Genomic DNA, 24,770 nt, shown 5'->3' on the forward strand with positions numbered 1-24,770 from the left:
AAGGGAAAATGTCCGAGTGGGATCAGAAGTCAAAAGGATATTTTGTGCCTCGTGGACGAGCATGCTATTTTATCATCACACCACCGCTTTACTACTCCATAGACTACCAACTCGCATGCCCACTCTCGCCATCCCTTCCTCTCTCCTGCTCACCCGCCGCCTCCTCGCCGCCCGGACGTTCTCCACCTCCGCCGCCGCTTGCTACTCCACCAACACCGTCAAGGTAGTCTCGTCTCGCCTGGTCGATTCCGAGGCTTGATTGCTTGCTCCTCTGCCTAGCTGCTGACGTTATTGACCCTGGACTTTTGGATCCATGTGCTCTGTTTCCTTGCTGCACGTCAGATGGCGCGGTCGGCGCTAGACGAGGTCACCGACACCGGCGCCTTCGACCGGTCGCCGTCCACCTTCCGGAGCTCTGTGTCCAGCGGCGCCTCCGCCAGGTTCCCCGCCGTGCCGGGGCGGTACCACCTCTATGTCTCCTACACGTGCCCCTGGGCGTCCCGGTGCCTCGCCTTCCTCAAGCTTAAGGGCCTCGACCACGTCATCGGCGTCACGGTGATCCCAACAAGCCGGCAAGCGGATGTCAACGGATCTCTAGTTTCGCTCGCTCAACCAACGATTAATTTGAGTTTTCTTTTACGGAATCGTAAGCCGTGAAGCCCATCTTTGAGAGGACCAAGGAGACTGACGACCATCTGGGGTGAGTGTTCCTGTAACGCCCCGATATTTGCCGGGGTCACCAAGGCCAATTTGGCCACGACACCGCCGAACGACGCGCGCGTTCCGCGTGTCCCGCTTTGCCGCCGTGCTGCCCCTTCCTTCTGCTACTGCTCGCCCACTGCCCTCTCCTTCCTCTCCCTTTCTTCTTCCTCGAGCAGAGCTCGAATGAGCTCGTGCGGCTCCCGTCCACCGGCCAAATCCCCGGCCTCCGCCCCACCATCTTCAAATCGCCGCCAACCGAAGCTCCCTCACCTCTCTAGCTTCCTCCTCAGCCCCTCTGACATGAGCCCGACCGCCGCACGGCCGGGAAACAAGGATTCTCCGGCCGCCAGCCATCCATGGCCATCGAGCTCCACCTCGACGTGGAACTCCTAGCTCCGGCCACCATTTTCTTCGTCTAGCGGCTCAAATCGAAGCTAGGTGAGGCACTAATGCTCATGCTCTCCTCGTTCCAGCGCGTTCCACGAGTTTCCGCGCTCGTTTCCGAGCCATGCCGCCGCCGGCATGCTGCTGCTCGTCGCGAGCCGGGCGCACGCGCCCCTGCGCCGCACCGCCGAGCGCCCCTACTCCGTCCGACCCTAATGAATCCTCCCATGGCTTCCCCGTCGTCGACCCGCCTCGCCGTCGGCGAGAGCGCCGCCGCCATCACCGCCTGTGGTACTGCTCCCGTCGCCGGCCCTCTCCGGTCGCCCCCAACCCCAACCAAGCCCACCTACAGGTAGTCCTCATCGCCCTCATACTCCCCCACCCCTCCCTCGTCGCCGTGAAGCATCCCCATCGCCGAAATCGTCGTTTCCCCTTGCTGCTCTGCTTCAACTCGCGACTAGGGACTTCGTGCAGCAATTGAAACAAGTGCAGGGGGTTTTCTGCATTGTCATAGACTCATATGAATAGTATTTCAGGGACTAAATCGCTTGAAACTTTGAAAATCCATAGAAAATAGTAGAAAAATCGTAAAATAGCAAATTAAGATGTTTTGGAATCCTTGTGAGTAGATCTATGCAGTGGAATCATAATATGATGGGTGTTAGTTGAAAATATTTGCTGTAAAAATAGATTTATGCTTGTTAAGGTTTTAATGCTAGTGTTGCTTGTCTTTTTCATAACTGCAGTTATATTGCTCTAAATGATATGAAATTTTTATGGTAGGCTATTATTGTGATGTTTGCACTGTGGTAAAAATATCAAGTTAATTGAGGGTAGTATGACCGAGTTTTTGATTTAACTTGTTGAATGCTAAGTAAATAGTTTATAAATAATAGAAATGTGTAAAAATGGAAAATGTGATTCCATTGCCCTTATATGATGTTATTTTGGTCTAAAAAATATAATATGGCCATGTGTTTATAGAAAATATGAAGTTTTACATTTAACTTGCTCTCACACGATTAAGTGCAATAAAGATTTGTCTGTTTTATAATCAATAAAATATAAAACCTGAGCATGTGAAATTTATGCAGTAGACTATTAGGAGTATTGGTGATCTACTGTGATTTTGGTAGAATTTATTGTGCACTTTACATGTATGATCATATATATATGCCTATATGTCTTATTATCTAAATAAATTAAGAAAGGCTTTAGATAAATTAATTTGGGGTTGGATGCTATGTTTTCTGGTGATCATAAGTCATGTATAACATGTTAGATATTGCTCATGCAACTCTTGTTGAAGCTTGATATTATTTGTATGTTTGCTAAAGCTAGCTCATGACCTCATGCTTATGGATGCTCAGTCGTGACCTTGTGTTTGTCTTGCTTGCTCTTTTTGATGCATTGTCTATTGTACCTCTGTGCATTCATACATATGCATTATTGCACCTCATTTAGGTACGATAGATGAACCACGTGAAGGATGTGATATTGGAACAGAACACGAAGACGATGTTTGGTGGACATATCCAGAAGAGGCAAAGAACCAGGAGTACATGCTTGGACCGGAATACTCGCCAAGCAAGTGTCATCTAACTAACACTGACTTAGTGTTAATCCCAGGCAAGCCCCGGTGCATGTCCGATTATTTTAAATTATGATATCTATATACGTTTTTATTACTTGTGCATTATGTTTCAGGAGTTGATTGGAACCCTAGTTGCATGATCCTTAGATTCCTGGAGTTGTACTATCATGTATAGGACGATAGAACTGCTATGCTTAATAAGTTCTCGATAGAAGACGAGTGACTTCTCGTCACTCCCGAGATATAGGAAAACTTTAGAAGCCGAGTAATTGCCGGTTACTCGCAAGATACATTATTGTCGTTATACTTCAGTAATTGAGAAATGGATTGAAATGGATATGCAGATGTGAGACCGGGCGGGGATGATGGATAGGTATGGCAGCAGGACAGGGTTCCTGTGTGTCTTAGTCCCGCCCGTGTCGATTAAGGACCGGTCGTTGTGGCAGTGCTGATCGGGGATTGAATTGTACTAACTGCATGCCGGGAGTAGGAGGTAGTCGAAACCGGTAAGCCGAGTACTGCCTTACTTCGAAAGTACAGGACTCCTTCCCACCCCTTAGGGCGAGTCGAGTAGTCGCGGAGAATTGGGATGCATGTATTTACTTTTGGTGGTCTCTCGTTGAGCTCGGCTGACTATACGCTGGTGGGGCGGTCCTGTAGTTCGAGGCGGGGAGGGGAATGGTTGGTTTGTATTGTCCGACGGGGCAAATACGGGCCGTGTTGGTTAGGTCCACCTTGCAAGGTTAAATCGGATCGATTCGCCGTGTCTCGCGGTTATGAGGGCCTTGGTCTCTTTGTCACACCGTAGCAAATGAGATAGGATATTAGAAACATTAAATGGATACTATTCTGAATCTTAATTTGTATGTCCCAACTTGAGTGTTTAGACAGGCAAACATTAGTAAGAGTTTATCTATTTAAAATATGCGGCTAAAACATGGAAAGTAAGGATACACCTCTAGTTGCTGTTCTGCAAAACAAACCACTGACCAAAGGCCGTGCATGTCTAGATATGTGGGCTAAGTTATACCCACTGGTCGGGTAAGTCTTGCTGAGTATTAGTATACTCAGGGTTTGTTGTTTACCCTATTTCAGGTATAGAAGCTAACCAGGATTCGCATCAGTGGGCTCGATGTGACGTCCTCGCGTGTTCATAATTATCGTATTGTTTTATTGGTTCTCAATCAAATTTCTTCCTCTCAGGTCATATTCTCTTCTGCTGCTGTCATTTATTTTATGTAAATTCTAAATTTAAAGCTATTTTGTAAATATTTATGTTATTATCTATTGTTGTGAAATTATATTATGCTGGTACCGTCTGTGCTTGCCGTCGCGCGAGACTTCTGGTGTGTTTCGATCGGCCTGTGGGTTGGAAACAGGCTGTCAGGTTACACTTAATTAAGCTAATGCGCCTGATGCGTTCAAATGATGGCCATTACGCTTAATTAAGCCGTTTAACTTGGCGGTTCTGTCACAGTTCCCCACCACCGCCGACGAGGAACCCGGCGCCGAGCCGGACCCCCTCAACGGTGCTAAGAGTGTCAAGGAGCTCTACGAGATTGCCAGCCTGAACTACGCCGGGAAGCCAACCGTCCCCGTGGGTCTCGATTTTGAAGAACGCCCCCCATCTGTCTTCAGCAGGCACAACAATTGAACTAATTTTACTGTTCCATTTGCAGGTCCTCTGGGACAAGCAGCTCAAGACGGTGGTGAACAACGAGAGCTCCGAGATCATCCGGATGTTCAACACCGAGTTCAATGACATCGCTAGGAACCCAGGGCTTGACCTCTATCCAGTTCAACTCCGGGCATCCATTGATGAGATCAATGAGATGGTCTACGACGCCATAAACAACGGTGTGTACAAGTGTGGCTTTGCCAAGAAGCAGGGGCCGTATGACGAGGTAGTACATTCATCGACTATGATTTATGGGAGACAGGGTTTGGTCAAACAGGTTCCCAATTCTGACCGGATCTTGTGTGGTCGATAATTGCAGGCTGTGACAAGATTATATGAGGCTCTTGACAAATGCGAGGAGATTCTTGGCAAGCAACGGTATATATGTGGCAACCAGCTGACAGAGGCTGATATTCGCCTATTTGTGACCCTAATACGATTTGATGAGGTATGGATTTCTAGCATGAAAAGAAGTACTACAAATTATTCTGCATCTGTAGTGATGCTACATTTTCGCTAAGCCCTAGTTGTTGGTACTTGATTACTAAACTGAGCCACTAAGTTAAACTAGTGAGCATCTATTAAATAGAATGGCACACAATCTTACTTGTAAACTTCTTTGGCCGATCAGGTTGGTCTTTTCTATCCAAAGCCAACACATTTGGAGGGCCTATCCCATAATCTCAAGATTGTGGATGCCCAACCCCCCAAGGTCAAGTGGTCGCATGACCTTTTCCCATGCTACTAGGCAGCTGCCACCATTGACTTCTTTTCTTCCTTTCCATAGAAAACTTCTTCTGTATGTGAACCTATATGTGAATCTTGTTAAATGTCTCCATTGGCCTCCGTCTGCAGGGTTTACCAAGGATGCTGCTGCTCTGGTGCTCCCAAACTCAGGTACATGTATGTTGTTTCACAGCTTTCATCTGCGATGATTTTGTTGGGTCATGTTATTAAGCACACAGATAATGTTATTAAGCACCTGCTACTGTTATGCTTTGCCACCAAATTATTTGATTATTTCGCTTTCAAAAATACAGTTCTATGAGCAAAGGCCATCTGTCAAATTCTCTGCTCCTTTCTAGCAAGGTGCAGCTGGCCGTCAAGGGAATCGTGTCTCCACAGGCTGTGGCTTCAAGTGCTCCATCAAAAATTTTTATGACTCAATTATGATATTCTGTTCTGTTTAACTTTTCCTACTATTGCCATGGATTGTATGACATTTAAATTTGGATGCATAAAAATGTGTTACGCTTATATTGATTATGCGGACCGAATGCAAGACTATTTATCATGCCAAGACCCAATACACACTTTTGCCAGACTATTTACCTAATAATTCCGGGGGCAATAGTGCGCGCCTTCCACTATAAGTGGCGTCTCCAACAACTAGCTATTTGGCTATCTAGATGTGACGTGGCAAGCAAAAAGGAGAAGAGAGAGTAGTCACTAGCTACGAGCAAATAGCTTATCTATTTCACGTAGCCCAAGATCGTGTGAAAGGAGCATGTGGGTCCAATAGTGTTAAATAGTCTTATTTCTTTTCTCCCACATCCACATCAGCTAACTACGTAGACAGTACTGACTATATTACCATTGTGGAAGCCCTAAGATGCAAGTGGGCCAACCCATTAGGTCCGAATCTAGGTAGCCAACTGTTGTACACCATGTGATGCATGCGCACAGGACCACAATCTGTCAATCACAGTCCCTTTCTAGCTTCTCGATCATCTGACTGACGTGTCATGTAATTTTTTTATTATTCATGATTCACATTACAGGCTTGTTTGGCAGAGCTCCTAAAGCAACAAATCAGAGGAGCCGAGGTTGAGCCGGGGTTCAATGGGAGCCAATCAAAATCTGTTACGAAATAGCTGCTATCTCAAACAACGCTCGTATTAGTGGTAGGTGTTAGAACAAACTTTTAATGCTTGTGGTTGTGGCTTGTTAAAATTATAGCTCATGTAAAAGCGCAAGTTGCTAAACTAGTAGAACAAGCTACAAACACGACTTATCGCAACTCTTCCCTTGCTCCCTATCCAAAAACCACAGCCCGTTGAAGATTGTGGCGGCATTCCGTATTTTCCAAGTGCCGACGTGTTGGGCCATTCGGAGTGTATTAGGATCTGTTTCCAGTTTGGCAAGCGGCATGGGCCGAAGCCCATAAGGCTGACGGTGGGGCAGTACGGGCATAGGCCGAGGCCCACGGTGAAGAAGCCCACCAGCCGACTCACGGAGTACGGTTCCAGAGCTACGCCATACTCTCGCGCTGGCAAAGAGATCGAATCCGATAGTAACAATATTACAATATATGCCCTTGGCCAGAACTCTGATCGTCCCCGAATTCTACGTAACAATCTGACCTGTTGAAAACAAATTTGAGGTGCACACGTACGTGTTGAGGATCCTCGCAGCGCGTAGAGTATACGTACATTACACCATGGGCGCCTGGCAAAGCAAGGCGACGACCTCGCCGCCGGCGGGCTGGTCGAACATCCCGGCGGAGCTCTTGGACCTCGTGCTACGCCGCCTGCCTTCCCTCGCCGACAGGTTGCGCTTCGCCGCCGTCTGCCGCCACTGGCTCCGCGTCGCGACGCGGTACTCGGCGCCGCACCTGCCTCGGGCGCTCCCGTGGCTCAACTTCCACGACGGCTCCTTCCGAAGCCTGCCCGACGGCGAGCTGCACTCGCTGCCGCACGCGGTGTGCGTCGGCTCCTTCGGCTGCTGGCTGTTGTTCGAGGAAGAACGACCAGGGCGCAGGCGCAGCAGCCCTAGCCGGCGGCACTTCCTGATGAACCCGCTCCGGAGACGAACCATCTTGTGGCTCTGTGGCCATTGCAGGGAGCCTGTGGATCTCATCGACGACGATCCTGCAGCTGCCTACGGTGCGGCGCTGCCATCGTCCGGCTCCAGATCGTCCGACTTCGTCATTGGCAAGGTCATCGTGTGCTCAGCTGACCTTGTTATCGCGACCGTTAACTACCGCCGGAGCAGCTCGGACGTGGTTGTATGCTGCCGGCCAGGCCTGTCTTCGTCGTGGTCGACAGGGATATGCCACGGCGTTTTGTACCATGACATGGCCTTCTACAAGGGGAAGGTCTATACCGTCGCTTGGGACGGCGAGCTCTTCGCGCATGAGATTACCAAGGAGAGCGACACCGGTGAGCCGAGGGTTGCTCGAGTTGAACGACTGATCCAGGGGCCACCCACGCCCACGCAGGATGATGGATCTCTGGTGGCGACTCTCGCCGGCATCATCACGTGCTTTCTTGTTATCTCTGCAGCTTCTGACAAGCTGCTGATGGTACGATGGATCATTCCTTACGATTACTATACTTGTAAGGACTCCACAGGACACATGACGCTCAGAGTGTTCGAGGCAGATTTTGAGACGTCTCAATGGCTAGAGGTGAAAAGTTTGGCCGATCAGGTGCTCTTCGTCAGTTCAAACTCCTCCAGGGCCATCAGCGTATCTGCTCCAGGCAGTCAAGCAGGCCACTATTTGCAAGGGAACAAGATATATTTCGTGGACCACAACGACTGGTATTGGCGATTGTGGCGGCCTAGCCGTCCACGTAACTGTGGTGTGTATGATATGAGCAACCATACAATCGAGTCTATTTCACTGGGTGAAACGCACATCATCAACCATCAAGTGGAAGCGTCATGGTTCTTCCCACATGGTTAATTAGACGAGATATATATACTAGGGGATTTTTCTGTGCACTGCTGCACAGAAATAAATTCAAAAACATTTTAAAGTGATTTCTTTACATGGGTTGAGACTATAAAATGATTTAATCTGCATCGTCTACATGAAGTAAAAATATGTATGCATTGTAAGTGGTGTCTAAGAGCATAATAAAAAATAATCGCAGGTGTCTTTCCGGTGTTTGAAGTTGATGAGACATTAGGGTTTATGGGAAACCAATATAGGGTATGTTTGGTTTCCTGCCTAAAACCTAGCCTGGCTGGCATTGGAGTTTAGTTAGTGTAGGCCTGGCTCATGTAAGCCAACATGGCCTTGTTTGGTTGGCCTGCTCTACATGGTCTGGTTCATCTGAGATTTTATTTAGTTGGGTTAACAAGGTCCTGGCTGCACTAATGGAGCCAACTTTGGGTGTGTTTGGTTGGTTGTGCAAGTTCATCAATTTCTAGAATCGATATCATTACCACCACCACCGTACGCCTTGTTAAAACACCTATCGCGATCACAAACCCATTTGCTCGCAGCTCTCTCACCGTTCGTCTCCCTCTCGCCTTCCCTATCCTCCATCGAAGTCATCACCATCGAGCCACCCCATACCATCTGCTCAGATGACCGACCCAGTCGTCCTTGACGGGCCTGCATGTACATAATGGCTCCACTTGTTTGGGGCCTCGGGCTAGTTGATGAGCACCCCTTAGGCCTTGGGTGTGTAGGTGTGCTTGGAAGTCCTCTAACTCATATATGTTTTATATAGTGATCATCTGATTGTGTGAGAGAGCGATTCCAAGTGCATTGCTTTGTGAGATTGAGTCAAGTCATACTACGTGTTCGTGTTGCAAGTCGGTGATGCTTGTTACTCTTGGAGGTTTGCCACCTCCTAGTCAGCTTGGTGGCTTGTGCCTTTGTCGAGGCACGCAAGGATTCTGCAGTGTTCTAGAGAAGTGCATTGTGAGGGTTGTTGTGCTCACCCCGTAGGGATCACGAAGAGCGACTCTAGTTTAGTGTGTCATTAAATTACCCTCACTTGTGGGTAGGTTTTTGTGGCACACAACTTATGGGCTAGGTTACGTAAACACCTATCAGTTAGAAACTACCAAGTGAGCGGTTAATACAATAGGGATTAGCTTGGTGACAACCAAGTAAACCTCGAGAGGATTGAGACTATAAAACAATCTAATCTGCATCGTGTATATATATGAAGTAAAAATATATATGCATTGTAAGTGGTGTATAAGAGCATTATTTAAAAAAAAGCAGGTGTCTTTTTGGCGAGCAAAGTCAATCAGGCATTAGATTATGGGTATGTTTAGTTTCCTCCCAAAATCCTAGTCTGGCTAACATTAGAGCCTAGTTAGTGTAGGTCTAGGTCCCACAAGCCAACATGGGCTTGTTTGGTTGTGCTGCTCTACCTTGCCTAGTTCATCTCAGATTTTATTTGGTTGGGTGAATGAGGTCCTAGCTACACTGGTGGAGTCAAGTTATTGTGTGTTTGGCTGGTTGTACATAGTGCGTTCACGATGAATCGGTATCGTTACCACTGCCATCACATACCTATTGATGTCACATACCCATTCACTCAACGCTCCCTTGCCATTCGTCTTTCCCTCTTGTTGTCCTCTCGCCGTCCCTCTCCTTTCTTGAAGTTCACATCGTCGAGCCACCCCATCCACTCAGATGACCAACCTAGCTGTCCCGACAAGCCTTCCATCGCCACCGTGCCTAGCTAGCCGCACATGAAGGCATGCAATGAGGAGAGAGGTTGAGGTGGTGACGGCGAGCAACTCGGTGATGGCGTCTTGGAGCTCTACCGAGGATAAGGGAAACGAGAGCTATGGGTGGCTCAGTTGGGGAGACCCGGGAGCTCGAGCCAAAGGTCACGAATGGTGGCGTCAACAGCGGATGATTGTGTTGTGGTGCGTATCCAGGACGAGAAGCAGCTAGGTTGACGCGGAGCGTCCAGGTGAGCCTTACGCCCGGCTGTTATAAGGAGCAGAGGGGAAGGAATGAACGGTGGAGAAGCTGGGCTATGTGTGCCATCAATGGCAAGACTCAGCATGCCACACCACTGGGGTGCTCGATGAAATGTCAATTAGAGGAAGGTGAAAGCATGGTGATAAGGCTATCGGATTTCAGTGCTAAGTAATCATAGCTATTTGGGTCAAAAATCAAACACGATCTGAGTTGAATTGGGCATCAAGACCAAGTGAAATAAACACACTCTCAAAAAAGTCGAAATAACTTATAGTTATTGACTCCCTAACTCTTTCAGGAAGTCGGATTTATTTTCGTGTAGTTAAAATAGCGTCAGTTCACATAAAACACGCAAGTGTAGTACTGGCACAAGGTCGTGTCCTGACAATTTTGTATAGCATTTCTGTATTTTATATTTTATTTTATCTACTATAAAGAGAAATTAAAAGAGAAGATGAGGCCGCCGTTCATCGGAGCGTAAAAACCACCGCCGTAGTTTAAACTGCTGTAATAAGCGTCTAATCCCAAATCCCCCAAACGGCAACCGCCTCCGATCATGGCGGCGGAGGGGCAAATCCTCAGCGCTGCCGGCGGAAGGCTAGACAGCCCGCTCCTCCTGCGTCACGACAAGGCCACCGGCGTCGTTCGACTCTTCCGTCTGGACGCGGCCGTAGGCGCCGTGTTGCTTCTGCGCCTAGACGCGGCCATAGGCGCCGCCGTCTTGCGACTCGTCGTCGACGCGATTACGGGCGCCTTCGTCCTCCTCCCGCTCCTCTCCGGCGTTCCTCGCGGAGGTCCGGGTCCCGACACCAACGGCCCCCTCCCCGACGGGTTCCGCCTCGACTCCGCCGCGGCTCTCCATCTACGACTGGACGCGGCCACCGATGCGGTGGTCCCCGTCCACCTCGCTGTGCCTACCGGCGCGGTCCTTCTTCTCCGCGTCGACGCGGCCGCCGGCGCCGTGCTCCCGCTCAGCCCCGACGCGGCCACCAGCGCCGTGCCCCCGCTACGCCCCGACGCGGCCGCCGACGCTGCGCCCGTGGTCCGCCTCGTCGCGGCCGCCGACGCTGCGCCCGTGGTCCGCCTCGTCGCGGCCGCCGACGGCGCGCCCCTGCTCTGCCTCGTCACGGCCGCCGACGGCGCGCCCCTGCTCCGCCTCGCCGCGCCCGCTGGCGCCGTGGCCCCATTCCGCATCGACGCGGCCACCGTCGCCGTACTCCAGCTCCGCTCGGACGCGGCCGCCGGCGCCGTGGCCCCGCTCGGCCTCGCCGCGGCACCCGACCCTGAACCTCCACTCGGCCTCGCAGCGGCCGCCGACGTCGCGCCCCTGCTCCCCCTCGCCATGGCCACCGACGTCGCGCCCCTGGTCCGCCTTGCCGGGCCCGCTGGCGCCGCGCCCCTGCTCCGCCTCGCCGTGCCCCCGTTCCGCTCCGACGCGGCCACCGGCACCGTGCCCCCGCTCGGCCTCGCCGCGGCACCCGACCCCGAGCCTCCGCTCGGCCTCGCCACGGCCGCAGACGTCGCGTCCCTTCTTCGCCTCGCCGTGGCCGCCGACGGCTCGCTCCTGCTCCGCCTTGTCCAGGCTGTCTGTGACCAGGGTGCAGTCCTCGACGACACGGCTGGCATTGCTCGCCGAGGCCCCAACGCCGGCTGCTCCGTCTCCAACCTCTCCGACGGAGGGGCGCCAGCAGCGGCGCCCACGATGCCCCGCAGGACCTCTGACTTCGACTTGGGAGCCGCTGCCGCCATGTCCGTCGCATTGCATGTCGGCGCCACCCTTAACCCACCCAGCTCCTGGACGCCGAAAGCAACAAAGAAACCTACCGGAGCTAAGAAGGTCAGTCCTAATTGAATAATTAGTTCCAGTGGATTGGTTTGGTTGATTGATTCGGAAAACCAATTGGTCGATTAATTTCATGATTTTGGTGATCGATTAACCCATATTCTCATACTAGAAAACCAACTGGTTGATTTGAGTTATTAGTCCTAATTGATTGGACTAATTTTTAGTCTCTTTTCACATCGGATGTTTTGCTCATGTTTAGTCTAATTAGCATCGATGGATCCAAACACCCCTTGAACCGAACTGGTTGATATGATTGATTAAGTGATTGGTTGAACTGCTTGGTTTGATTGATTAAGTGATTGGTTAGATTGATTAATTTGATAATGTTAGTACTGATCAGTTAACACATAATTTATTTTCAGACTAAAAATTCAGTTCGGAAGAGAGTTTCAGTTGCAAGGAGAGTTGGAAAGAAAGGTGTTCAGAAGTTGATTCAAGTTCAAGGTCCCTTGATTCAAGTTCAATGTCAAGGAGGGAAGGCAAGCAAAGGCAGCACTAGATTAGTTCGATTCAAAGGAATTCTGGGCGATTTCGTTTGGTTCGCGGTCCCGAGCGTGCTCCTTTTCTACCCAAGGAAAGTTGATTGGAAACTAGCTCGGGGGTTGATTGGAGTCGGGGAGGGGCGGAGCAGGGAGTTTCGCGGCGGCCGGCGGCCGGCGGCGGCTCTGCCCGCGACGGCGGCGCCCGGTGGCGATGGGGATGGACGAGGCTTGGCCGTGGAGCTTCACCGCGGCGAGGAGGTCCCGTTCCGGGGTTCAATTTGGACCGAGGGGCTCCGGGGGTAGGGGCTCCACGGTGAGCTCGAGCGGCGGCGGCAATGGCGTGGGCGGCGGCGTGTTCTGGCACTGGGGCGGCTCGGCTCGGCTTGGGAAGGGAAGGGGAGCTGAGTGTGAGGGTGGAACGCCCTTGGGCGAAGCAAGGGGGAGGGAGAGCTCGGCAGGAAGGGGGGGGCGTAGAAGAAGGGAAGCGGCGGCGTGCGCGCGGCCTGGCGGTGGCGTGCTCGCCAGGCGGCCTTGATGGCCAGCTCAATGGCGCAGAGGGGAGGTTGGGGCGCCGCAGCGGCTGGCATGGCATTGAAGGCCGGCCGCGGGCGTGCGCCATGAAGTGCGCGGTTGGCGCGACGGCGGCGTCGCGGAGCGCCATGAAGCCGAGCAGGGGCGCAGCGAGGACGGCGTGCGCGCTCAAGTGTGGTGGGGAGGGGTCAGCGGCGCGGCGAGGCAGCGCGGCGGCAGCGAGGCAGCGAGGCCGCGGCAGTGGCGCAGCGAGCCCAGTGCTCGAGTGCCTGCGCGCTCGAGCAGGGGTGGGTCAGCGAGGGAGAGAGAGAAAGGAGAGAGAAAGAGGAGTGGAGAGAGAAAAGAAAAAGTCAATGGTTTGACTCAGTCAAAACTCAAGATTTGCAATTGAAACACGAAAAATTTTGAACACGAAAGTTGTTCAAAATTAAATTTCCTACAACTTTCCTTTCAGACAAAACTTCATTTGAGCGATGATTTGAAAGTTTACAAATTGAATTCAAATTTACTGACCCCGCTTGTTTTTCGGGGTTAACTCAAAATTTCATGTTGTAACTTGAAAAACTTTGAACACGAAAGTTGTTTATATTGTCAAACTCTCCAACTTTCGTGTTGGGCGAAAGTTCATTTGATCAAAGATGCGATAGTTGACTTTTTGGTGTATTTAAACGGAACTCGGCTTTTAAGTAATTACCCAACTAGGGTTAACTGTGTCATTTGATGTTAATGACTTGTTTAAACAGTGCTAAACACCAGAGGTGTTACAGTGGGAGCCCTGATAGGAAGGGAGGAGAGGGAGGAAGGAAGGAAGAGAGAGATGGGGGAGAGAAAGGCTAGGTGGCTGCGGGGGTGAGGGAGGGATATGATTGAGTGATTTAGGGTTTGATGTTGCTTTTATATGTTGGAGGTGTTAATTGCTGATGTGGGCTGGGAATCTGGGCCTGATTTACTGAGGTGGTTGTATTATAATGCCCGCCTCGTTTAATTATTTTTGCGAGGCGGTTGTTTGTAATTGTCGCGGTTAATATAAATTAACGACCTTGGTTAATGCTAAACATTAACTGAGACGGTTATATTTCCTGCTTGCCTCTGAGGACTTTTTTAAAAGGTCACGGTTAATGCTTTTATGTAGTAGTGATCAGCCCCCGGTGCATCCAACTGCAATCCCCGCAGGGAGTCGGTGGGGTCGGTGCAGACGGGGCCGGACAGGGGCACAAATCCACTCCAGGTTGATGTGCCATCCGCTAACTGGTGGAGAAATGAACAAAACACGCGAAGTCCCCTACCTAGCGCGCCAACTATTGGTGTTTTTTACACCGGCTAGTGGTTCTCATGGATTGCCCGTCCTCTCCCTTTTATATGACAAGAGAGGTGACAGAGTATAGTAGAGAGAGAGAGAGTCTTGTGTCTTGCGCCGAGGTGAACCCTACTCTGCAACGCTGAATGTGTTTCCCACTTCACCGTCGACGCTCCTTTGTCACCGTGGGCTCCACCGGGCCCGTCGTCGCCGCCCTCCTCGTCCGCGGCTAGGTCTGTCTCGTCACACGGTCTGCGGAGCGGAGAACGTGAGGATGCCTCCGTTGAGGCGTGGCACGCCCTACCCCATGACCTACGCAGTTGTAGGCTATGACCGGGGGTGCGTTCCATTGTTTGTTGTGTCAGGGCCTGTCTTGTCACCTATCTGCCCACGCCGCGCTGTCAGTCCCCGTGCGGCGTGGGCCATAGTGGGGTCCTCCCGTTGGTCAGGCGCATTCCCACCACTGGGTCAATGGTCGGGCGAGGCGGACTCGTCCGGTATTGGTCAGGCTTGCGGAGCCCGTCTTCATTGGTCGGGCGAGGCGGAGTCTTTCCGTGGAGGTCCGACCAGTCGGTTTAGCACAATCTCTTCAGCTTAACTAGGTTGCCTAACCGCTAATCCCTTGTCCTTGGGTATCCCTGATATTAATACCCAACAACCTGGGTGACCAGTTTTTTTATTTTTTATTTGATTAATCGAGGCAGGTAAAAAAACCGCCTCGGTTAATGGAACGATTAGTACAGCCTTGTCACGCCACTCCCACCGGCGTGACAGTACAGCCTTGTCACGCCACCCCCGCTGGCGTGACAAGGTCTGACTTTAGAAAAATTATATCTTTTTCATACGAACTCAGATGGAGATGATTTTTATACAAAAATTGTAGCTCTCAACGAGATCTACAACTTTGTATTTTTGAGTTTTTTTATTTGAAGTCATTAAGACGGTTAAATAATTGATTTAAACTTTTGACAACATATTAAGCACTTTACCTCTATCGGATCATCTCTAACTTGACATGTTTATCATGGTTCTACAAATTAAGTTCTATATAATGTTTGATATATGAAATAATATGGACTAAATAATAATAGTTCGATAAGAAATACAATGAGAAATCAAACTATATCATCATTGAGTACGGAATATAAAGCAACACTCTAGGTATTATTAATTATAGCTTTAACTTGTGAGTTGGTCCATGCTAATAGCGTGATTAGTTTTGCTACATTTTGTTTTTTTATTATAAATACTTTGTTGTAGAAGGTATTTTGTTTGTTCCCCTAGAGTTTGTTCTTCAACCACTATACATCACTAAGTCTTATTATACATATTTTCACATTGCCTATCAAATTATGTGCATATACATTATATCTATTTTGTACAAATCAACTCCGAAGTTACATGTGCATATGTACAGCCGATTTGCCACAACCACCTGTATGGAGACTTCTCTACTACCGTTGTGCCGAATTTCTTACGGTCCATGACATTGTTGGAAGCCCATATACAGATAAGCATATAAAACAATCAATAATTGTGTCATTCTTTTGCATCCATATATTATGTTGTTTTGACCACATCATTATGCCCCATCATTTTACTTCCATCTATCAGGATCAACCTGTTTTGATCCCCATTAGACGTGCCATACGGCGTAGTCTTGATTGGGTGGGAAAGTCTGACGAATTTTTGTATTCGGCATGGACTCTATAATTATATTCTAATTTTTTAATTCTTTAATTATGAAATTAGATATTTTTCAATTGTATATGATATGGCCTCTTGAGTCAGTTTAGATCATTAGTTCTTCATAAAATCCAATGGTGTAAATCTTTCTCCTTTTTAGATTAATATATAAATTTCTAGACTCTCTCGACGAATGTGGTGGCTCTCTTTTTTTCTATAACAACACTTGCTTATTAATATAATATATATCTAGAGTGGTGGGACCATGGAGACACCTTGAGCGATGATCTTGGCTAGCCAAACCAAGCAGTGCAATCGATAAGCGTTGCGCTGACCAAAGGAGATACAGTGAAAAGAAGGCCATAAGATGGAGAACAACAAAGTACTCATTTCATCTAAACCACTTAATTACTAGTATAAAACTTACACATTTGTATCTTTTTCAAACTGTTATCATATTTTAAGATCTTAATCTTTCAAAAAAATACTTGATCTAGTTTATAGCTATAATTAATATCTAGGGTGTTGCATTATATTTCATACACAAGGATGATATAGTTTGATTTCTCATTGTATCTCTTATCGAACTATTATTATTTAGTACATATTATTTCATATATCAAACATTATATAGAACTTAATTTGTAGAACCATGATAAACATGCCAAGTTAGAGATGATCCGATAGAGGTAAAGTGCTTAATATGCTGTCAAAAGTTTAAATCAATTATTTAACCATCTTAATGACTTCAAATGAAAAAAATTCAAAACTATAAAGTTGTAGATCTCGTTGAGAGCTACAATTTTTGTATAAAAATCATCTCCATCCGAGTTCATATGAAAAAGATATAATTTTTCTAAAGTCAGACCTTGTCACGCCAGCGGGGGTGGCGTGACAAGGCTATACTGTCACACCGGTGGGAATGGCGTGACAAGGTTGGCACGTGGAATATGAGCTGACAGACCCCTTCCGAGTGCTCCGAAGTGTGCCAACGTGGCACATCTTGTCACGCCAATGCATGTGGCGCGACAGCGTGTTTTTGTCACGCCACGCAGATCGGCGCGATCAAAAGGGTTAGATTTGCAAATATATATCCGGGTGGGTTATTTTTAAAATAAAATTGAAAAATAGGTTAAAAATAAAAAAATTCACGCCGGTGACCCTGGCGCCCACCTCCTTGTCGGTGTCCTTGGGGTCCAGCACCAGGAACGCAGGGTACACGTCCAGCTTGTATTTCTGCGCCAGATCCTGCATGCATGCATGTGTTCATTAGTATTACTGGAAGTTGTCGGTGTATACGTATGCGCGCGCGTATATATAGGTATATATAGGTATGTGTACACATGTACCGACCTGGAAGTTGTCGGCGTCCATCTCGAAGAACGCGGCGGCCGGCTTCTTTGAACCTAGTGTCCACGGAGAGCTTTCTGAACGTGTTGCTCATGATTCTAGACGGTTGCGGGTAATCCTTGGAGGTGAACCCGTACACAAACTTAAAATTCATTCCAACAGCGGAGAGACGATGGAGTTAGTTATTACTACTACGATTCTACTAGCTAGAGTCTTGTTCTTCAAGAAGAGATGAAAAAAGATATATCAATAAACTTGAGAAATACTATCCATATGCACAAAATCAATGGGCGGCACGTACGTACCAGCCCTTCTCTCATCCAACTCTCGCGCCGTTCCGACGGACAGCACGTTGTGCGATCCCACGTATTCTATATACGCAGCGCGCGCGGGGGAACAAGGACGAATCGATTAACGAAACAAGCAAAATAATAAGCAATTGAAGAAGAAATAATATCGTGTCGTCGTTACCGGCGGCAGGCGGAGGTCCATCGATCATCGTCGCCATCTGGCTTGAACGCTGCTAGCTATGCGCGAGCGGCTCGCTCGTTGTGAGGGAAATCAGATAGCATATTATTAGCTGTGGGCATCTGGAAAGGGGCCTATAAATGAAACTAAGTTTTTTAGGGTAAAATGAAAGTAAGATTAATAGCACGAGACATCCATCCTATAAAGGATCGATTAAATTATTCTAGCGCCACCCAGGAATGTGCCCCCCGCTGAGAGAGTCAGGAGGTTGTGTACCAAAAATTTTGTACCCAGCAATTCATCTTTATAAAGATCTACGGCTCACAGTAGTCCCTACCAGTCCTCATTATGATCCGACGGGCGACGGCCAGCCCATCTAGGCTTCAACGCGTTGAAGCCTCCACCGCCGGACGAAGTCACACAACGCCCGGAGTTCGACTCCCACCCGGCGCTGGTGTGTCTCACCCATGCCTTTTTTCTTCTTCTTTTTTTCCTCCCCTCTCTTCCCTTTCTCTGCGCTGGTGGATCGCCCGTATGTGCGCCCGTGGGAGCACCGGCGGCGGCCCGCTCGCCCACCTACCGCACGCGCGCTCGGCCGAGGGACCTCCACCGTTTGCCTTCCCTCCAGCCGAGACCCGCCCTTGCGCCTCCCGCCAAGCAGCCTCCCGCCGAACCCGCCCTGCGCTGGTGGCCGGAGTGCCGCGCTCCCCTCCAGCGGCCTGCAGGCTCGAAGCCGGCGGCCGGGGTGCTCGCGCGCCTCCCCTCCAGCGGCCTGCAGGCTCGGACGCCGCCGCCGGGAGGAGCGCAGCCTGCGGGCTCGGCTGCAGCTGCCGGCACACGCGCGGGCTGCGGGCTGCACACGCCGCCGCCGGCCGCGCCGAGACGACCACCGTCAACACCACGGCAAGCACGCACGCGTGGATCCCCTCATGTTATCCCCCTCTCTCTATCTCTCGCCTCTTGGATCTGGGGGCCGGCAAGCCGTGTCTCCGCGCGGATCAGGCCGCGGATCTTGCTAGGGCGTTGCTTGTCTCCGCGGGGACCGGCGAGGAGTCGCGGTAAAATCGCTCGAGCAATGTGGTGCGGCTGTCTAACCATGACTCGCTGACCTCTTGTGCGCAGAGGCTCTACGGTTTCGCAATTTGCTTGGCTGCAGGCCTGACGTGCACCTCCTTGGTGAGTGACTGAGTTCGCCTGCCCTCGCCGCCTTTTGGTCCCAGTTAGGGACAACAATATTATTAATAAGTCAGCCAACTAACTAATTGGTCTCAGTTGGGACAATGATATTGTTTCTGATTAGTTCTAGCTGAAATTGGTATTGTTCCAGAAGTGATTGGGACCACTCAATTATCACTATGGTGTTAAACTTTCAAGGCAGCATATAACAACAAGCATAGCAGTCCTCCGGATATATCCATATATTTATACCTACCCTGTTATAATTACCTTATATTTTCCCACATTCAAACTCTTATGGCTTATTTGACATTTTTCATGTCTATCATTCCAGTGATCCAGTCAATGATTGTTTTCTTCAATACGGTGAAATTTGGGGTAACATTGACCCATGGCAACTTGATGGCCCTTGGAAGGTCTGTTTCACTAGCTGAGAAGCTCAATAAACTGCTGTGTATTGTTTTAAGAGACTCAAAGGTTCACTGATCTTCTGCAGGTCATTCTCCGACCTGGGAACTGTTGTGGAGAACTCTAATTTTGAGCTCATTGGTGACAGGTGCGTAACACGGACGCATTGCTTATCTTGGTTTATTTTAGCCCCAGATTTGTTATCTGGCATTGACTCTTCACATGCTGTAGCTTTTATCAGTACATGTAGTAACTTGATGTTTCATATGGTGACAGGGTGTATGCATATTTTTTTCATTATGTAATGCCATTTCTTTTCCAATGTATGAATATGGGATATTTGATAACTTGTTTATGGAAGATCAATTCATTCTGTGTTTGTTGATATTGTAGCAAAGAAGATATAGCCTATGCCAGTATGCCATCACCTCATTTTAGAAAATCACTAGAAATACCATGCAGCAATCTGTCAAATCTCCCCTGTCTGGAACATCTTCTCATGCAGGATGGACTGATTTTCACAATAAAATTTGCACTCTTTGTATGGATATATTTGGGTCCGAACGCACGGTCTTCGGTTGTTCAATTGATTGTAACCACTGTATTTTGTGCGTGTTGGCAGGTTAACTTTGATGCAAAGACCGAATATCACATGATCCAGAACTACAAGATTCTTCAGGATGTGTTCAACAAGTTGCACATAGTTAAGGTACTGACTGGCAGCTTGCATATCTGTTCATAGAAGTTGGCCGTAGCGTTAGCATGTGCACACTTACTATTGGTCTTAATGTATCGACCGTGATGAATTCTCAAACTTGTTTGTTGTGTGTGATTTTGTTTGGTTGCAGAATGTATCTGTAAGAATTAACAGATCCGGACGCAGCATGTATCTGTAAGAATTTACAATAAAATTGTGTTTCATTGATCACAACGTCTTCATGGTTCATTTTGTTTGCCTTTTGCATTAATAAGCGTGTGACACTAGAAGTAGCATCTATGCACAAAATCTATGTATCTGACCATCTGCTCCTCGTATGGTCATTTTGCAGATATTATTCTGAAGATAAGAATGGTGGTGGAATCTCTGCATTGATTTTGTAGGGATTGCATTGATAAATCCATGCGGCTTGGGTATGTTCCTAGATATTCATGTTACAACATTTTCAGCTAGGTGAGTACGGACACAGAAATTCAATCACCTTGATTAAGGACTATCTATCAGTGAAGAGAACAATTTCAGATTAGCGACTGAAGAAGCATCTCATATTCAGACATATAGAACAATCTTTATGTTTCTTGGTCTATTAATAGTTCAAGATTTAGCGAGTACTGATTCCACAATTATATTGCATACTCTGTTCATAGACTGATCTGCCATTTTAAGCATTCGAGTGGGTTAACATGATAATCTCACGATAAATAATCAAAGCCTATTTTATTTTACTGATTCTGTTTTCATTTTGCTCGCAGTAGTAACAAAATTAACTTCCACAGTCTGCCAGTGATACCTCAAAAAGCTTGTTGCTACGTCGGTGAGCTCTTCCCTTTTCCTTTCTTTTGGTTCATTTTTTTTGTTCAAGTACTCTGTGTAACTTGGTATTATACATCTCGGTTAAGCTTTGCAATAGTTCATAGCTCTGAATTGCTTCAAAAATGAATCTAACACTTGCTGCTGATTGCTTGATTGATTTTTTTTTACCAATGACACCACTTCACCGAAGGCTTGCTGTTTTATACTCCGATAGACTTAAAAATTATACAGAGATACTAAACAATTCAAGGTAGCATAATTTACCATTTGAACCATGGTGCCACTGTTTCAAAAATTGGAACTTTCGGAAACTAGATGTCATTTATCGTGTGGAACTTTAAACATACTATCTTCTTGCATTTTTCAATGTTTCAAAGACAAGAGAATAACCTAGCTACATGATTTCAGGGAATGCAAAAAATTTTGTGCATCTTAGGCGGCCTCTGCTTTGATATTTTGAAGGCATATTCGTATATAACTCTTATTTGTTCCCAATGTTTGCAGAGGCAAAAATTGCTCGATGCTGTCGCACCCGGTGACCATCTTGATGTGGACATTCAAATGGAGGAAGGAAATTTTACTCAGTGGATGTGTTTGTGTAATCAACATAATAGCTCTGTTTTTTGTGTGAAACATATATTTTTCAATTTGGTGTATGGATCATATGTTGTTTGGTGTAAGTTTGAAATTTACCCGTGCCATTAGCACGGGCACATTACTAGTCATCTTTAAAGATTCCATCTCCACTCCCAAAAAAAAGAAAAAGAAAAATCCAACTCCATCTTTAGTCAACGACGAGAGTTTTTGGCTACCAAGAAAACTCGTCAATCCTTATTCCAAGTTTGGTATTCATTTCACTCGCAAAAAAAAAGTTCGGTATTCATTTTATTTTGTTCCCAGGTCTGATTTCCTTACACCAACATCTATTTACAGTGTGGCTTGCTTCCCTTTAACCACTGTAAATAGATGCAGGGGCAGCAGGTGTTGGAATGAGACCTGGGAACAAAATAAAATAATAAATAAAACCAAACTTGATATAACAATAGAGAAGGAGTTTTTTCATTGCAAAACTCTCTGCCTCAACAAATAAAGGGTGGTGCGATTGGGTTCGAATAATTACTTTTCTAAAGGAGTGCAGTTGGAATATTCCTTTTTCTAAAGGAAATGGATCGGAGTTCGAATATTTAAAGACAAAGTCGTGTCCGTGAAGGTAATAATCTTCCTTCCTTTAATTTAGGCCTCTTTTCCATGATGTTTGTAATGGCCAATACCATTTGATGTTTTGATCTAGCGAAATTGGAATTTGCTCTTGTAACAAACATGACATCATTTATGCCATTTTGAGTGATTTTGGTGATCGTATGACAACGCAATCAATGGGACTAATGGTTTTGTTAAGTGAACATTTCTAGATCCCAGTGATGAAGTAAAAAGGCCATACAAAGCAATACACGAAGAAAGAACTCAAACAAACGCTGAATTGGATGAGTTCTGCAGAAAACAGGAGCACCGGAAGAACCAATGCATGTAGCATTTGTGCATCCGATGGTTGTCGGAAGTTCCGACGCCCTGGCATCGGTGCAAATCTGAGTACCAAATGGAGATCAAGCGAAGACTAAGTCAAGATAGCCAAGTCACCGGTTGAACCGACGGCGTCAAGCTAGGCATCGGTGCATTGGATGTACTATGTTCAAGAGACGATATCAAGCACGCAGGAGCTAAGTCTTCAGCATCGGTTGAACCGGTGGTCCATCGAAGCATAGCACCGGTGTAATGATGTAAACAGGAGAGAAAGAGGCCAACGGCTAGTTGAGTGCTGTGAGTGACCGGTTTAACCGACACACAGTCATCGGTTAAACCGGTGGTGTCGCAGACAGTGCGTCAGAAGCTCAACGGCTACTTCAGGTCTGAGAGTGACCGGATGAACCGACGCCGCCCTATACAGAGGCATCGGTTCATCCGATGGTATGCTGTTATCTGCTGACCGTTGGAGCAACGGCTACAAGACTTGGTGGCCTATATATACGCCTCACCTCGGCCATTTGAAGTTTGCTGGAGTCCCAAGACATCTCATACAAACCCAAGAACACCTCCAAGCCATACAAGAGCTCATTGATCATATCCTTAGATTTTAGCACTAGCTTTGTAAAGTGTGAGTGCTAGATTAGCTCTTGAGTGAGTGGACAAGCAAGGTTGAGATCCTTGTGGCTGGTTCTAGAGTGAACCACACTTGTATTACAGTGCGCCGGCCCCTTGGAGCAATTGGTGGCTCGCCGGCAAGTCAACGACCCTCCTGCTTGGTGTGGAGCGGCGTCGACGACATTGTGCGGGGGACGGAGACCCCTCCTTCGTGGGTAATCTCCCTTAGCGAAGATCGGGATCAAGATGACCGTGATTGTGTTCACGAAAGAGACTTGATTGCCGGGAGGCGATACTCTTCGTGAGTGCTTCAACAACGTGGACGTAGGGGCGCCTTTGTGGCAATCCGAACCACGGGATAAATCCTCGTGTCGAGAGTTCGCTTCCTCCCATCCCTCTCTTTAAGCTTCCGCATTTCATATTGCAACTTGTGTGCCTTTACCTTCTTAGTGTAGTATCTTGCTAGGATTGGTTATAAGTTGCAAAACTCTTTTGGGATGAGGGTTATACACTAAGGTGAACTGTAGTTGCACATCTAGTTAGCTTGTTTTAGTTTAAGTTTTGTGCAAACTAGTTGGAGCCATAGGTTATGGTCTTAATAATGCCTAATTCACCCCCTCCCCCTCTTAGGCTAGAGCACCCGATTGCTTTCAATTGGTATAAGAGCCGGGACTCACTTCTCTCACAAAGAACGCCAATTCCATTGGCAAATTTGTGTTTACCGGCTCATTAGATCGGTAGGCTTCACCGCCTAGTGAGTTAGCTCTTAGGGGGAAAGGATGGATTCTTTTAGACCCGCTCCACGATTCGACGGCACGGGCTTCCAACGAAGGAAGGTGTTAATGCAAGCCCATCTCCAAACGACGGGACTAAACATTTGGAGAGTTGTGAGTGATGGCATAAAAATAATGGTCAACAAGAGAAGCAATATGATGTCACCGCAAAATGCATAATTTTGTCTTCTCTTAGTGATAATGTGTTCAATCGTGTTTATTCTTGTGAAAATGCTAAAAAGCTATGGCAAACTATCATCGAGAAGCATGAGGGCACGGAGGATGTTGCCAACGAAAGATATCATGTTCTCATTGATAAGCTTAATAGTTTTAAGCAACTTGATGATGAGAATGCCGAATCTATGTACTCACGATTGAATACTCTTGTGAATGAGGTTAATTCCTTAGGTGTGAAGCAAATTGAAGATTTGGAACTCATTCGCAAGATCCTTCACTCACTCTGAAGGCCGGACTATGATTTGGTGACAATAATTCTATATGAAAAAGATCTCACCACAATGACACCAAATCAAGTCCTCAACAAGGTGATCGCCAATGAGCTACGCAATGACATCAAGGCAAAAGCGCCTTTTTCTTCACCAACGCATAGCGCTCTTGCATGCAAACAACTCAAGAAGTTGAAGAAGATGACCATCAAAGGTAGCTCAAGTGATGAGGAAGAAAAGGATGCAAGAAGCTCCTCAAGTGATGATAAAGAGTCAATGCACCCCAACCTCTACAAGTAAATAAAGATGATGAACAAATGCTTGAAGGAAATCAACTCAATGGGGTATATGGTATTCCTCAAAGATGGGCCTCACCGTCAACTTATGAAGGTTGAGAAGAAATTCAAGAAGAACAAGCAAAAGAAGGAGAAGAAGCCTAAGCATGAATCATTTGCCATATTTGGTGAATGGTTTAGCGGTGGTGAAGAATCAAGTTCAAGTGATGAATCAAATAAGAAATTCACCACTCGCATGGGATCATCATCCAATACTTGATTTATGGCCAAAGGTATGGATAGAGATGTAAGTGATGATGACTC

At 47.6% G+C, this 24,770-nt stretch overlaps 3 protein-coding genes, 1 long non-coding RNA gene and 1 pseudogene across 12 annotated transcripts; 4 read left to right on the plus strand and 1 right to left on the minus strand.

Annotated features, from left to right (window-relative positions):
- Window positions 1–64: 64 nt before the first annotated feature.
- On the plus strand, window positions 65–5,658 carry LOC120697566 (annotated as a pseudogene).
- A 1,140-nt stretch (window positions 5,659–6,798) lies between these two features.
- Window positions 6,799–8,046, plus strand: LOC120653326. Its single transcript, XM_039931090.1, has one exon. It carries the CDS (start codon window positions 6,799–6,801, stop codon window positions 8,044–8,046), a length of 1,248 nt encoding a protein of 415 aa, XP_039787024.1.
- Window positions 8,047–10,523: 2,477 nt separating this feature from the next.
- LOC120653336 (angiomotin-like) lies at window positions 10,524–13,734 on the plus strand. The gene is made up of 3 exons (XM_039931097.1): window positions 10,524–11,875; window positions 12,247–12,485; window positions 13,641–13,734. Exons 1-3 carry the CDS (start codon window positions 10,595–10,597, stop codon window positions 13,732–13,734), a joined length of 1,614 nt encoding a protein of 537 aa, XP_039787031.1. The 5' UTR covers window positions 10,524–10,594.
- A 3,081-nt stretch (window positions 13,735–16,815) lies between these two features.
- On the minus strand, window positions 16,816–17,742 carry LOC120697583. The gene is made up of 4 exons (XR_005684555.1): window positions 17,702–17,742; window positions 17,536–17,601; window positions 17,234–17,449; window positions 16,816–17,128 (listed from the first exon to the last, which is right to left on the minus strand). It is a non-coding gene; the product is annotated as an uncharacterized LOC120697583 (long non-coding RNA).
- Window positions 17,743–18,144: 402 nt separating this feature from the next.
- LOC120697528 lies at window positions 18,145–21,546 on the plus strand. 9 transcript variants are annotated; one of them, XR_005684532.1, is made up of 8 exons: window positions 18,151–18,601; window positions 18,821–18,874; window positions 19,209–19,290; window positions 19,371–19,430; window positions 19,905–19,991; window positions 20,131–20,174; window positions 20,332–20,413; window positions 20,753–20,814. XR_005684532.1 is itself a non-coding variant. In XM_039980793.1 (6 exons), exons 1-5 carry the CDS (start codon window positions 18,166–18,168, stop codon window positions 20,381–20,383), a joined length of 684 nt encoding a protein of 227 aa, XP_039836727.1. In that variant the 5' UTR covers window positions 18,145–18,165; the 3' UTR covers window positions 20,384–20,413; window positions 20,753–21,546. The 9 variants fall into 9 exon arrangements, 1 of the variants encoding a protein (XP_039836727.1); XR_005684538.1 differs by adding an exon at window positions 21,318–21,546 and having other exon boundaries at window positions 18,222–18,874; window positions 20,332–20,453; XR_005684531.1 differs by having other exon boundaries at window positions 20,131–20,453; window positions 20,753–21,546.
- Window positions 21,547–24,770: the final 3,224 nt, after the last annotated feature.

This window comes from Panicum virgatum, chromosome 1K (genome assembly GCF_016808335.1).
Source record: "Panicum virgatum strain AP13 chromosome 1K, P.virgatum_v5, whole genome shotgun sequence".
NCBI lineage: Eukaryota > Viridiplantae > Streptophyta > Magnoliopsida > Poales > Poaceae > Panicum > Panicum virgatum.

Coding starts and splice junctions, on each gene's coding strand:
- LOC120653326 (XM_039931090.1), top strand. CDS start 6,799: ATGGGCGCCTGGCAAAGCAAGGCGACGACCTCGCCGCCGGCGGGCTGG.
- LOC120653336 (XM_039931097.1), top strand. CDS start 10,595: ATGGCGGCGGAGGGGCAAATCCTCAGCGCTGCCGGCGGAAGGCTAGAC. Junction 11,876..12,246: donor AACCTACCGGAGCTAAGAAG/GTCAGTCCTAAT, acceptor ATTTATTTTCAG/ACTAAAAATTCAGTTCGGAA. Junction 12,486..13,640: donor GATTGGAAACTAGCTCGGGG/GTTGATTGGAGT, acceptor TTGTTTAAACAG/TGCTAAACACCAGAGGTGTT.
- LOC120697528 (XM_039980793.1), top strand. CDS start 18,166: ATGCCTTTTTTCTTCTTCTTTTTTTCCTCCCCTCTCTTCCCTTTCTCT. Junction 18,602..18,820: donor CGACCACCGTCAACACCACG/GCAAGCACGCAC, acceptor TCTTGTGCGCAG/AGGCTCTACGGTTTCGCAAT. Junction 18,875..19,208: donor GCCTGACGTGCACCTCCTTG/GTGAGTGACTGA, acceptor CTATCATTCCAG/TGATCCAGTCAATGATTGTT.